The sequence below is a fragment of the Argentina anserina genome, chromosome 5 (assembly GCF_933775445.1).
Source record: "Argentina anserina chromosome 5, drPotAnse1.1, whole genome shotgun sequence".
NCBI lineage: Eukaryota > Viridiplantae > Streptophyta > Magnoliopsida > Rosales > Rosaceae > Argentina > Argentina anserina.
In genome coordinates, this window is record NC_065876.1 from 19,910,194 (window position 1) to 19,924,417 (window position 14,224).

At 37.4% G+C, this 14,224-nt stretch overlaps 1 protein-coding gene across 1 annotated transcript; it reads left to right on the plus strand.

Annotated features, from left to right (window-relative positions):
- Positions 1-2,359: 2,359 nt before the first annotated feature.
- Positions 2,360-5,354, plus strand: LOC126793166 (calmodulin binding protein PICBP). The gene is made up of 2 exons (XM_050519611.1): positions 2,360-5,115; positions 5,210-5,354. Exon 1 carries the CDS (start codon positions 2,514-2,516, stop codon positions 5,100-5,102), a length of 2,589 nt encoding a protein of 862 aa, XP_050375568.1. The 5' UTR covers positions 2,360-2,513; the 3' UTR covers positions 5,103-5,115; positions 5,210-5,354.
- Positions 5,355-14,224: the final 8,870 nt, after the last annotated feature.

The following is a 14,224-nucleotide window of genomic DNA, read 5'->3' on the forward strand; positions in this document are numbered from 1 at the left end:
CACTGGTGACCTTTGATTCAGAAAAAGACACAATCATGATTCATAAGCTCGTGCAAAATCAACAAAGATCATCAGATAAAATGGCCCCCCATCATTTATAATTCGTTCTCATCTCACAAAAAGCTTCAGTTGCTTCATTGGGGAATTCAGATGAGAGGAGCGTCTGCTTCATTTTAGGCAAGTCAAGGGTCCTACAAGGCCGACCATTGCCTTATCTTTCTACAAAGTAACGCCGGCCAAACCCACCTAGCTGTCTGAATATTTCATACCCCAATAAAGAAACGGAACATCCTCTTTATTTATGCCGCTAGCCATGGTGGAATATATACCTCTCAATCTTAGGTTTTCTAGGTTTATAGACTAATATGTGACGAAATTACTTCAAGACGCTTCATTCTCGTTACGATTAAGAATTATTAATTTAAAATAAAATTAACAACGGCTGAATTCAGAGTTATGTAGAGTAACCCTATAGCCCAACGAGATAACTAAATGCTCTTACCAACTCGATTGATCACTTATTGCGGTTCCTATAATTTACTTGAAATTTAAGTTTATGTGGTATGGTGTCTTTATAAATGTAGTTAAGTAGATAGTATTATTACAATTAGTCAATTATGTTCCAATGTATAAAAATATACATATGCATAATGTAGGTTGAGACCAATATAATATTTGGCTAGTTGGTACAAGAAAATCTTTTTTCCTTCTAGCTGCTGCTCTTCTTAGATCTAACACATTTGCTTATCTCGAAATCGTTCTATAGATTGAAATCATTGAATCATAATCAGAGATCAACAACTAGCTGCATAGCTGAATTTCTGAAAGATTATGAATGGTATCTTTCTATCAACTACACCGAGAGCGAAGCAAATTAATGAATATATAAGAAAGTTGAAATCTAACAACTAACTCTGTTTCCCCCTACTATAATTGAGCATATCACTATCATGCAGATTGATTTTTCTTAAGGCAAGAGAATCTAAAACGGGCCTCAATAATGCTACTATGATAAACAAGTGAGAGCAGGTAATTACAAAATGCATTGGATTATGAGTCGCGAGAATTCAATAAACTTAAACTATTTGTCATTCTAACTTTTAGTACCTCACATTTGAAAACTATCGCATTGGTACCTCAAGTTTCTATTTCAGCCTAATTTTATTTCATTCCATCAATTAACACCGATTGTGGCTTCATTTTCCACCAATTTTAAGGCATTTTCGTGACTTTATTATTTTTCGATTTCATCCTTCATTTTCCTCCAATTTCAATTTCTATTTTTTAAACTAAGTTAATTAATTCACGTCATTTCATTATAAAATTAATAAACGGGTATATTCAACAAACAGTACCTCAACTATTGGTCATTCTAACTTTTAGTACCTCACATTTGAAAATTATCGCATTAATACCTCAAGTTTCTATTTCAGACTAATTTTAGTTATTTCCGTCAATTAACAACGTTAGTGGCCACCATTCAAATCAACCAATTATTATATAAGAATTTTCTTTTGCTATTGAAATATTTAAATGCCTATGAATCTATGATAGAGTTTTTGAGCATATTATTATAACAATATGGTTATTGGTTGATGGACATATACAAAATAAAATATATGCTGGTTTGTTTGTAATAGTTATGGTAAATGAAGAATACTTATTAATTTTATAATGAAAGGATGTGAATTAATTAACTTAGTTTAAAAAAAATAGAAGTTGAAATTGGAGGAAAATGAAAGATGAAATCAAAAAATAATGAAGTCACGAAAACACCCTTAAAAATTAGTGGGAAATGAAGCCACAAATGATGTTAATTGATAAAATGAACTAAAATTAGGCTGAAATAGAAACTTGAGGTACCAATGCGATAGTTTTCAAATGTACGGTGCTAAAAGTTAGAATGATCAATAGTTGAGATAACATTGGTTGAATTCTCCTTTATGAGTTTATGACCCTCTCTCAGCTGCTTCTGGAGGGTATTTCTGTCACACCAGAAAATGTTTGGTTGGATATCTAATCACAACACTTCAGTATAATAAGTCAGTGCCCTAATGTGGACTCCTCATGTCAAAAGCTTCTTTTTGATAATACAATTCAAAAGAGCATAAGCATATAATAAAAAAGAATACAATTCCTGAAAATAGGGCCCTTGAGCTGTTGGTGCATGTCAGCATCAGACTCTTGTCTTAGCTCTTATTCAAATTTCATTTCCATCAGCAAAGTCACAGCTCAATGTTTAACAGAAAGGCCACCTACTGCAAAACAAAGAAAAATTAGAACAGGGAAACCCAAGGAATCTCTGGTTCTTTGGGTTCCAAGAACGCCTTTGCTTTTGCTTCTGCAAGTGCCTCACCTTTGCTTTTGCTTCTCTAAGTGATTATCCATCAAAACAAACCATGCCTCAAGAGGTAGTTACTCATTATTCTCAGCTTTGATTCCCAACCTCAGAAGGGAAGACATAGTCTTCTCCCTATTGTCTATTTGTCTTTGCTTCTGGTTTTCCTTTCAACATGGTCCAAAGAAAGGAACAAAACAAGCTTGCAATCCAGGCAGATCCTAATGTTAAGTTCGAGAAGAGGTTCACAACTTCTCAGTTCCAAGATGGCAAAAATAGAGGAGGAGCTGATTTGAAGAAGAAGAAAAAGATGAAAAAGTCAAGATCAACCAAGCTTTCAGATATTGAAAGGTTGAGATCACCATCACCATCTTCATCACTACCTTTGCAAAAGAGCATGTCCCAGCCCGAAAAACCACTGCCTCTCAATGTTCAAAGCATAGCAGCTGCAGCGGCAGTCCCTCTGAAGCAGAGTCTGATCAAAACAAGTGTTGGCTCAGCACCAAACTATATGAAGTCCACCAGCTGTTTTGATGCAAGGAAGGAGCAGTCAAAGGTTAGTGTTCGAAATTCTCGGGTTAGTTCAGATAGTAAGAGTCAAAACCGAAGAAATTTGAGCATCTCTATCAATATACCAGCTAGGACATCTAGTCTGAAGCTGGTGAGAACTCGAATAAAGTCCCCTAGTTTTAAGCCTGCAAGAGCTTCAGCCAAAAAAAACTCCAGGGTTGCTCTTTGTGAAGATTTGAATATTCAGAAACCAACTTGTTCTTCAACACTGAAGGACTCCAAGTTCCCTAATTATCTGATGATCACTCCTGGAGGAACAGAAGCTGAGGGAACTTCAGTGATGAAGGTTTGCCCCTATACTTACTGCTCTCTCAATGGACATCACCATCTACCAGTGACTCCACTAAAGTCTTTCTTGTCGGCAAGAAGACGGTCTTTGAAGAACCAGAAGATGGTGAAATTGCAAGCTTTAAGTCCTCGTAAAGTAAAGCCATCTGATAAGGGAGTCGAGGAAAATGATTTCAAGAAAATGTTTTTTGATGTCAATGAGAAACCTGCTCAACAAGAAGTGGGGATTGACTACTTTGTTGAAATATTTACTAAAAGCAAGGAAGATAATGATCAACCAATTGTGGCAAATGTACCTGAAACAGAAGTCATAGATAGCTTTCCCAGGAAGGAGCAAAAAGAAGATGTGGCAGATGAAGAATACCAACATTCTTTGGATCAGGAAGAACCTGCCATGAGAAGCTGTTTGGGGGAGAGTGAATCGGATGGACTTTCGAGCATCGAAGTGGATTATGCCAATTCTGAAACAACTGACATGGAGTGGGAGGAAGGGCAATTATCCCTTGCAGTGCTGGATGATGATGATGAAGAATCTGGTTCAAATACAGGGTTTTTATCCATTCAAGATGCTGACATGCATGAAGAACCTGTGATCAAGTCTGATGCTATTGTCAATAACTGCAATGACATAATCCATGATTGCTGTCAAGTCCTGCAAGAACTTTTCAAAGAGATAAATCCATCTGCTGAAGTTCAACAAAAAAATGATGGCGGCACAAAGAAGAATTCCGACATTGAGGGTTCTGAGAGAATGAGCTACGACCAAGTTTCTTACACTGAGGATTCATTTGAAGAAGACAATGAGCTGTCAGAGACAGAAATAGAGGTATCTTCATGTGTAATAGAGGATCCAATTGAGGACCTAAGAGCAACTGGTGAGGAAATTCAAGAGAAACCTGAAGTAGTGTGTGAAGCAAAAAATCGTGAAATGGAGTCCCATCTTGGAGACGTTGTAAGCCACTGCACTGCTGCTTGTGAGAAGGATGAAGCTTCAGCTAGTCAACCAAGGAATGAATGTCAAGATGATAGAACTATGTCAACAAGCAACGAAATTTCTAATGCCTCTCAGGATATCACCACAACATATGAAGCCGAAACAGATCAAAATGATCAAATTGAAGAAGCACAGAAAGTTGATTCAGCAAACAGTACTGTGGTTGTGCATGATGAAGATGATAATAAGAGTAGTGATAATGCAGACACTGCTGAAGATTGTAACTCAGGCCAAGAAACCACTTTTGTTGACAGTAAAGATAACTTGGCTAATGGGGAGTACATGAATAATGCTGAAGTGGAGAATCATAGCACGGATGAGGATGACAGTGAATTTAAGAAGGAAAAGATCTCTAGTTCCACTGAAGGTGAGGAACAGAGTGATCTGAAGCTGAAGCAAATAGGCCTGGCAGAAAACAACATCGGAGAGATTGATAGAACGGAAGTGGACAACATTTCAGAGCCAAATGCCGCAGAAACTTTCCTCATGGCCACTAATAGCACCAGTCCAGGGATGAAGAGGAAGTATTCCCATCAAGAAATCAATTCTGATGAAGAACTGCTAAACCGGAAATGGAAAATCAACTGCAAGAGAACTATAAAGGAGGAGGAGGAGGAGCTATGGAAATACACTCAAAGAGAACCCAATTACCTGCCATTGGTTCCTGGTCCTGTAGCAGAGAAGGTTGACTTGAGGCATCAGATGTTGGATGAAAAGAAAAATGCAGAGGAATGGATGCTCGACTTTGCAATCCAGCAAGCTGTAACCAAACTAGCTCCAGCTAGGAAGAAGAAGGTGGCATTGCTTGTTGAAGCTTTTGAAAAAGTAATGCCAGTGCCGAAATACGAAACCCGACTGAAGCATTCTTCAGCAGCCTTCAGTCATGCAAGACCTATGCAAGCTTGTAGCTGATCGAATCACTGAGGTGAGTACAACATCATAAGTTTCCAAATAAATTCATATTGCTAGTTGCTGAAAGGAAATTATACATATCTCATATTGCTGTATTGCACATACAGGACGAACTGTCAGAGTGCTACATCTTCAATGAATCAATGAAGTAGGAGGTATCTACAGGTCCAACACTTCATGAAGTGATGACATTCTACATTTGGGATCAAATCTGAGATGTGGTTATTGTAGTAGTATTGCTTGCATAATAATTTCTATCATGCCAGTTTACCATTATAATGGTGTTGAAACAGATGTTATTTAAGCAATTTGGCTTTTGTAAGGGGGAACTACCTCTCACTATCTCAGACAATGTCATATTGCTTGTTTGATGTATGAATTTATGTTAACATTTCTGCCAAGCTTAATGATGTCTTGTCTACATCTCACTGCCTCGCAGACGTACATAAAGCCCCTCCCACTGCATTCTGAGTAATCTTTTCTGGGAGGCTACCATCCCATACTTCTCCAAAAGCTTCAAGAGAAAAAAAGGACAAAAAAAAAATACTATTACATTCCAGATTGGAAAAATGCAAGGAACCTATGTCCCTGCCAATAAAAGTGAACTTTCCCATAGAAATGACTCAAAGGAGGCACGAGTCCATGATCTTGCCACACTTTGTATATCCTCTCTGGAGCGAGGTGCAGCATTATACATTCTCTATTTAGTGTCCTAATAAGAACAAAAACAATAAATGAATATACACTACCAGGAAGGTATGGGAGAGCGTCTCCGAGAGCCTCAGAGAAGATTTTTGTATAACCTAGGGTTCTACAAGCAGCGGTGACTGTGGATTGAGTGGGTATGGTGGCTCCGTTGGGAGGTCCCTCCACGTTGATCGTGGCTGTGGCGAGAAGCTCCTCATCGGCTTCTCCGACCATGTTGTTGCTAGTCTACATTTGTTGCTTTTAGCGCGGGTTGTGGCTGTTGGAGTCCAGATCATGGCGACGGCGTGGGCAAGGGGCGTCAACCGTATTCGTAGGGAAGGTGCTGCCGGATCTTGGGTCGTTCATTTCCTGGCTTGGGGTAGGACTGCAAGGGGGTGCTCTGACCGGACATGGGTGTTTTGAGGCTGGGTAGCACAGATCCTGGTTTGTCAGATCTGCGGGGTTAGGGTCTGGGGTCGTGCTGCGGCGGTGGGTGTTGGCGATGTGATGTTAACGGTGATGATTGGAAGCTCTGGTGGTGTGGTCTTGGAGACACCGGCGTCCGATCTAAGGTCGGCTGCTTCTTGGGCCCAACCAAATGGGCCTAAGAGTGAGACACTAAGAGGCACCAGTGGCAACACCTACCTCTTTCTTGACTGTTGCAAGCTTCTCTCTTTATCTCTCCCTCTACCGACTGCTCTAGATTGGAATCTCTCAAGCACCTAAGAGTCAGACACAAAGACGCATCACCTACAAGGGGCGTCAACCGTATTCGTAGGGAAGGTGCTGCCGGATCTTGGGTCGTTCATTTCCTGGCTTGGGGTAGGACTGCAAGGGGGTGCTCTGACCGGACATGGGTGTTTTGAGGCTGGGTAGCACAGATCCTGGTTTGTCAGATCTGCGGGGTTAGGGTCTGGGGTCGTGCTGCGGCGGTGGGTGTTGGCGATGTGATGTTAACGGTGATGATTGGAAGCTCTGGTGGTGTGGTCTTGGAGACACCGGCGTCCGATCTAAGGTCGGCTGCTTCTTGGGCCCAACCAAATGGGCCTAAGAGTGAGACACTAAGAGGCACCAGTGGCAACACCTACCTCTTTCTTGACTGTTGCAAGCTTCTCTCTTTATCTCTCCCTCTACCGACTGCTCTAGATTGGAATCTCTCAAGCACCTAAGAGTCAGACACAAAGACGCATCACCTACCTCTTTCCTGACTGTTGCAAGCTTCTCTCTCTGTCTCTCCCTATGCGGATTGCTCTAGATTTCAATTTCAACTATGTTTGATTCAAATTTCACTATTCCATTCGTGCTTTTGGGCTTCTCAAGTTAAGGGTCATATAGATTTGCGCAATCGCAGAGGACTCTGCATCTGGAGAAAGCGCTTCTCCTCCGCTCTAAATTCCCTCAGGTATAACCATTCTAGATTTTTTGTTAATGTTATGAGTTGGGATTACCACATTCTCTTTTTGAATATGCAAGTTATTCCCTGTATAAGCAGTCGACTGTTCATTGAGGCTTTGCAATAGCAGATAATCTTGGTGAACTTTCGGCAAAGGCATATGTATATGATCTTTCCTAATCATTGAGGTTCTATCATATATACTTCAAATTTTCTTCTGTATATCCTGACGGGTAATATGGTTTTTAGATTCAAACAATGTGTTTTGATAACCTTGGCCTTTTGCTTGCTGCATTGTTGAATATGTTGTTGAAGAACAACCAAAGGTTTTTTTTTTACTTCCAAACTCATTCTTCCATTCTGTGTATTATCTTCACTTGCCATCAAATCGCATTCTTCATTTCCTGTTTGTATCTGGGTCTTTCAATTTGAGCTCAAAGTCTTCAACTTTATCTAGTTATATGAAAAATTAGCAATTGTAACCGAACCCAGTTTGATAGAATCATTGAATAGTCTATAGTTGAAATGTTGATTGATGTATGTACTGTGAGCATGCATTTCGAAATAGAGTTACTTGGCAAGCAAGGAACAGCAAGGTCGAGAGCCCCATTTTCTGTTGGATCTCCTTGAGGTAATTCAAATTTTTTTTTACTTCTGTAAGTTATATTCATTGAATGGGTGTTGAATGGTTGATCTGGTTTTTAATGGATAGTCTTGAGGTCTAGCTATATGAAGGTAAGTTATATTTGATCAATATGAGAAGATTTACTAGGTTCATATAGTAATTAGCTAGCTTTGTAATTGTTGTGCTTTAAATGTGTAGGTATTAGAGGTCATGGAGATAGTGCATATTTCCTAAGATCAATGTATTTTTATTTCCCTTACTAAAACTTGACCTCCTATACTTGGGAGTAGGTAGTTTCACACATAAATACACATAATCATACTTAAGCGATTCAACCAACAACTACTATATACATGTGATCAATCAAATACACACTCAAGCCATCACCAAACAAATCACATAATGAATCAAGAAATCAAAATTTAAACTCAATCAAGTTCATGCCATAGGTATCTATTCTCAACCTAGAATCGATCATGCAACATAGGGTCCTCCGCGGTTACCTTAACACATAGACACATTCAAGTATTGTTCCGTGGCTTACTTAAAATCTAACACAACTAACCTAACATGCATACTCCGCGCAACACATAAGATCAATCATGTTAATAAGCACAATTCTTTAATCGAAACCTAACTAACACACATAGGCCTCACGGCATCAATGAATTACTTAGGCAAATAAACAGTGAACCACATCAAGAACAAAACACTTAGTATACTCCGCGTATCCTAAACGTTTATATCTTTGGTTGATTAACATATGCAATCTAACTATGCATATCAATCACACATATTATTTATATGAACACACTAAAAATTCTCTAAGTATATGAACAAAAACACACGGCAAGAAAACTAAAATCATTAAATAGAAATGAGGATTATTTTGTTAATCAAATTATTTATTTACATCTTTTTTCTACCTACTTAACCCTACTTTGATTTATATATTCAATATACCCACCCATTCAAATATAGTGCGTTGCGTATAAATATATTTTTATATATACACATTGTTGGAGGATGAACAAAATGAGAATAATAACGACATAATAGAACAGAACGTAACCGTTTATTGATTGATAATGAGGCCAATATATAGGCATTACATAACCACAATCAGTAGGATTCAGAGTCCTAATCTATTACAGAGATGCGAATCTATCTCTAACAAGAAACCTAATAAGGCTAACACACACAATGGTAGAATAGTAATTCTCTCGGAACACACATTTATTTTTAATTTTCAATGTATTTATTTATTTATATTTTTTCTAATATCTTTTAACATATCATATCACATAAAATAATAAATATATAAATCAATAACATGTTTCGAAAAAACAAACATTGTAGCAAGTGTTCCTCTTAAGTAATTTTATTAATTTATTTCATTATTCAATATGAATAAATATATAATGACAATACTACCTCTTAAATGCATGACATGTGACTTAAAATTGGATTGAAAACATTAAATTTGACGAAAGGGTGCAAATCGGCAATTTTTACCAAGTTTATGAGGTAAATTGACTCAAATGCAAGTTCAGAGTGTAAATCGGCAATTTTTACCAAGTTTAGGAGGTAAATTGACTGAAATGCAAGTTCGGGGTGCAAATTGACAATTTCAACCAAATTTGGGGTGCAAATCGGCATTTATGCCATATTATTAATAAGCTAAATCAAAGTAACTAAAATAATGGAATGGAATGAAATGAAATTTTCAATATTGATTCTTAATTAGATTTAGATATCAAAATATAATATAATTATCTATATATTACAAAGGTTAAGTAAAATAGGGGCTACTTGGGTTTCTATTAGCAAAGTAAGTCATTTGGGCTAATTGACCGTTGGATGTCAAATATACATATATTATGGAATGCAAATAAAATTTGGGATGAAACGGGCGTTGTTTGTCCATCCGATCATCGAGACAACCGAAAAATGTTCACTTTGACCGCCACCCTTTGAAAATCCTCCTCCGCAACGGATAAGAGATAGTAGAAGGAAATGACCACCAGGTCTAGAATATGGCAACCCTGCCCCTAGAAAGTCCCGGATGTGGGGTCCACCCATAGCTAGGGTATATAAGTAGTGTGTTTGGTTTTTCCAACCACAATCAGACAACCAAACGACGTGCATTCCAGCCCACATTATAACTATCCTCATTATTCTACGTACATACATGCCACATCTAATGGTTAATTTTGCCGATGGATGCACAACCAGAATAATCGACTTAGGGGACCATACCAAAAAAATTGTCGCTTTAGTGTGTCTAGGACGACAAACAAGTTTTCGTCCTCTATGCTACTTTATTTGTTGTCTAAGCGGTTTCCAAGACGACAAAATGCAATTTTGTGGTCTAAGCGTGCACTTAGGCAATAAAATAAATATTTTGTGGCCCAATTGATCACTTAGCCGATGAAATATAATTTTGTAGTCTAAGTTTTCACTTAGGCCACAATGCAATTTTGTGGTCTAAGCGTGCATTTAGGCAACAAAATAAATCTGATGGATGCACTACCAGAATAATCGACTTAGGCGACCATACCAAAAAATTGTCGCTTTAGTGTGTCTAGGACGACAAACAAGTTTTCGTCCTCTAGGCTACTTTATTTGTTGTCTAAGCGGTTTCCAAGACGACAAAATGCAATTTTGTGGTCTAAGCGTGCACTTAGGTAACAAAATAAATATTTTGTGGCCCAATTGATCACTTAGCCGACGAAATACAATTTTGTAGTCTAAGTTTTCACTTAGGCCACAATGCAATTTTGTGGTCTAAGCGTGCATTTAGGCAACAAAATAAATGTTTGTAGCCCAAGTGATCACTTAGTCGACGGAATATAATTTCGTTGTCTAAGTTTTCACTTAGGCCACAAAAGTTTTGAGCTTAGGCCATGAAAAAAAACTGAAAAAAAAATAATTTTTTTAATTGCAATGAGAAATATTGAAAAGGTCAATATTTCATTAAAGTTCATAGATTATTGAAAAAGGTACATGTTAATCACTTTGATCTAGCATATTAAAATAAACTTCAAATATGCATAGATTAATAGTTAATTAATTAAGGAAATATACATTGAAAAGATTTTATTAATTTGATATATATATATATATCTAATATATATGTAGTACAATTAATTTAGACAGATTGAGATAAATAGTGTAAATGTTCAAGAACAACTAAGAGGAATTGCGATAAACCTTTAAAAAAAATTAATTGTGATAAAATTCATTATAGTAAACTTGAAATCTAAGACTAATGAATGATCGATATTGAGAAATTTAATAATAATTAAGGATTTTGATTTGACTTCCTCAGCTAAGAAAGACTACATGTAAGCCAACAACTATATTGAATTGTTGCTTTGCTAACTATTAAGGCGACAAAATAGACTTTTGTCATTATACTTATTATTTAGATGACGAACAATGTAGTCGTGGGCTAAGAACTGAACGTGTAAGGCGACGAATATATTGGGTCGTTGTCTTACTAACTAGTATGGCGACGAAATGTGATCATTTTGTCGCCTAAGTCAGCGTATGATTATAACCTCTCATTCTATTTCCAGATCGTCAAATATTTGAGCAAAACAACAACACTCCTCTTTGAAGAAAAAACAAACGGCGATCTTCATTGCTATGGCTGGAAATCTTATAGTCAAGTCTTTCTAAGCGTTGTCTACCACTACCCATTGGTTTATAGCTTGGTATAATCTCTCTCTCTCTCTCTCTCTCTCTCGCTCTCTAGCTATCATTTTTATGATATTGCTTTGAATTATTCATGTTTTCCAATGAGTTTTCCGCTGACAATTCCGGTCACCTATTATTTAGGAGATTATGTTATTTGTGTAGATTACATAATATTTCTCATTGTTGTGAAATTATATTCGATTGGAATCAATGAGGTATAAGCAAGTCCTATCAACTCGGCTGTTCGATTAGAATCAACGAGGTATAGGCAAGCCTTATCAACTCGGTTGTTCCATTAGAATCAACGAGGTATAGGCAATATATATATATATATATATATATTGTTGACTATGGGCCTTTCGGAAAATGATGATATGGTGATGATATAATATGAGGATGAGGTTGATGATGGTGATGATTATGATGATGATGGTGATTATGGTGATGATGCTAGCACTGTATAAGTATATTATACCTTATGGTGTCGGTGGTTATCCCGAGTAGTGCACCCAAGCCCTTTCCGCCTGAGAGGCGATGTGGTATGCCGACAATGCCATGAAAGCCCATTACCCTATTCGTTAGCACGACGTAACGGTTTCAGGAGTATGGGAGTACAAATTTATTTTGCCCGGAAGGGGCACGTTGATGAGAGCTAGTAGAGTATTATGATATCACTTTCCGCCTAGGAGGCGTTGTGATATGCAGAAATATCACGAAAGCCCAATAATGGGAGTATAGGAACATTTCTGAGTTGCCCGAGAGGGGGCATAGTGTATGACATATGATATGACATGATCACTTTATTGAGGCCAGCAGAGCTAGTTCATTTTCTAGTATTGATATTTATTTTAGACTAGCGGGGACTAGTCGATATGTGTGAGATGTGTTGTTGATTATTTTCGTGAGAATGAGATTCCCAGAAATTGTTAAGATACTTTCATTGTTCGAGTAACTATTGAGGGAATTTTATTTTACGGGTTGACTAATGATCCTTGTAGTATTATAGTGGGTTGGGCGGTTGTGATTTAAGATGAGCTACGAGCTCCAGGGGTCCGATGATATTAAATAACGATTAATGTGTAATGATTACTCCGTACTCTGTAAGGTACCATGTGTTGTATTTTGAATTGTATTTATGAGATGTGATTGTGGAGTTTGGAAATTTTGGGGAGCATGGTGGCTTCAGGTGTTGAGGTTCGATTTGTGATATTGGGAGTGTCGTTTTATGCAGGTAGGGTTTGCTACTTTTAGGGGAGACTATGCTGAAATTTTTGGTATATTTCCTTTAATAGTGGTCCCCGCACGATCTACCTCGATATTAGGGTAAATTTTGGGGCAGGTCATGTCACTAGACTACTTGCTAAAGTCTAGATTCCAGAATATGATGGTAGTTCTCAGACTGTTTTGGGAACCATCCTGCCACAGATGCAGCTGAAAGTGAAGAACATGTGATCAAATGAGGCTTTTGATAATGAGTTTTTTTCACCAACAGTCCCTCAACTCTGGTGTACCTACCAATGTGATACCTCAACTCTTAATCGTACCAATGTGATACCCAGACTCTAGTATTGCTATCATTGAAGTACTTCTGTTAGTTTTTTTTAACTTTTCCGTTATCTTGGTGACGTGGCAGTTACGTGAGGCCCACAAAGAGGGTTAAAAGACAAAATTAACCTCATCTGAGAGGAGCAATGTTTTTCCCGCCCTTTACCTTGAGAAAGACACCCAACAATTCCAATTTTGGCGCCAATTTTCCCTCCTTACTCCTTAATTTGTGTCTCTTATCTAAACTAAAGAACTACCGCCAACCAGTCGACCACAATCTGATAAAACCTAGATCAATCTCATTTTCTATTTTTACCCTAGCACTTGTTAAACTAACAGAATAAATATAGAAATTTATATGGAACATCTCATTTCCACAATCTCATAAGAATAAAAACACATAACTTAACGAAATTCAAATACATGTTTAAGTACCATTAGTTGCCACCTTTTATGTTGATCTGCCATGATTTTTACTTGTAAGAACTAATGGTACATGTAGTTGAATTTCGTTAAGCCAGAGGGAATAATACCAGCAGATAAAGCATTGTACTAATGGTACTTAAAAGTTCTTACAAGCAAAAATCATGGCAGATCAACATAAAATGTGGCAACTAATGGTACTTAAACATGTATTTGAATTTCGTTAAGTTATGTGTTTTTATATTCTTATGAGATTGTGGAAATGAGATGTTCCATATAAATTTTTATATTTATTCTGTTAGTTTAACAAGTGCTAGGGTAAAAATAGAAAATGAGATTGATCTAGGTTTTATCAGATTGTGGTCGACTGGTTGGCGGTAGTTCTTTAGTTTAGATAAGAGACACAAATTAAGGAGTAGGGAGGGAAAATTGGCGCCAAAATTGGAATTGTTGGGTGTCTTTCTCAAGGTAAAGGGCGGGAAAAACATTGCTCCTCTCAGATGAGGTTAATTTTGTCTTTTAACCCTCTTTGTGGGCCTCACGTAACTGCCACGTCACCAAGATAACGGAAAAGTTAAAAAAACTAACGGAAGTACTTCAATGATAGCAATACTAGAGTCTGGGTATCACATTGGTACGATTAAGAGTTGAGGTATCACATTGGTAGGTACACCAGAGTTGAGGGACTGTTGGTGAAAAAAACTCTTTGATAATATGTTAAAGAATGTTAAGAGTTTGCTTCCTCAA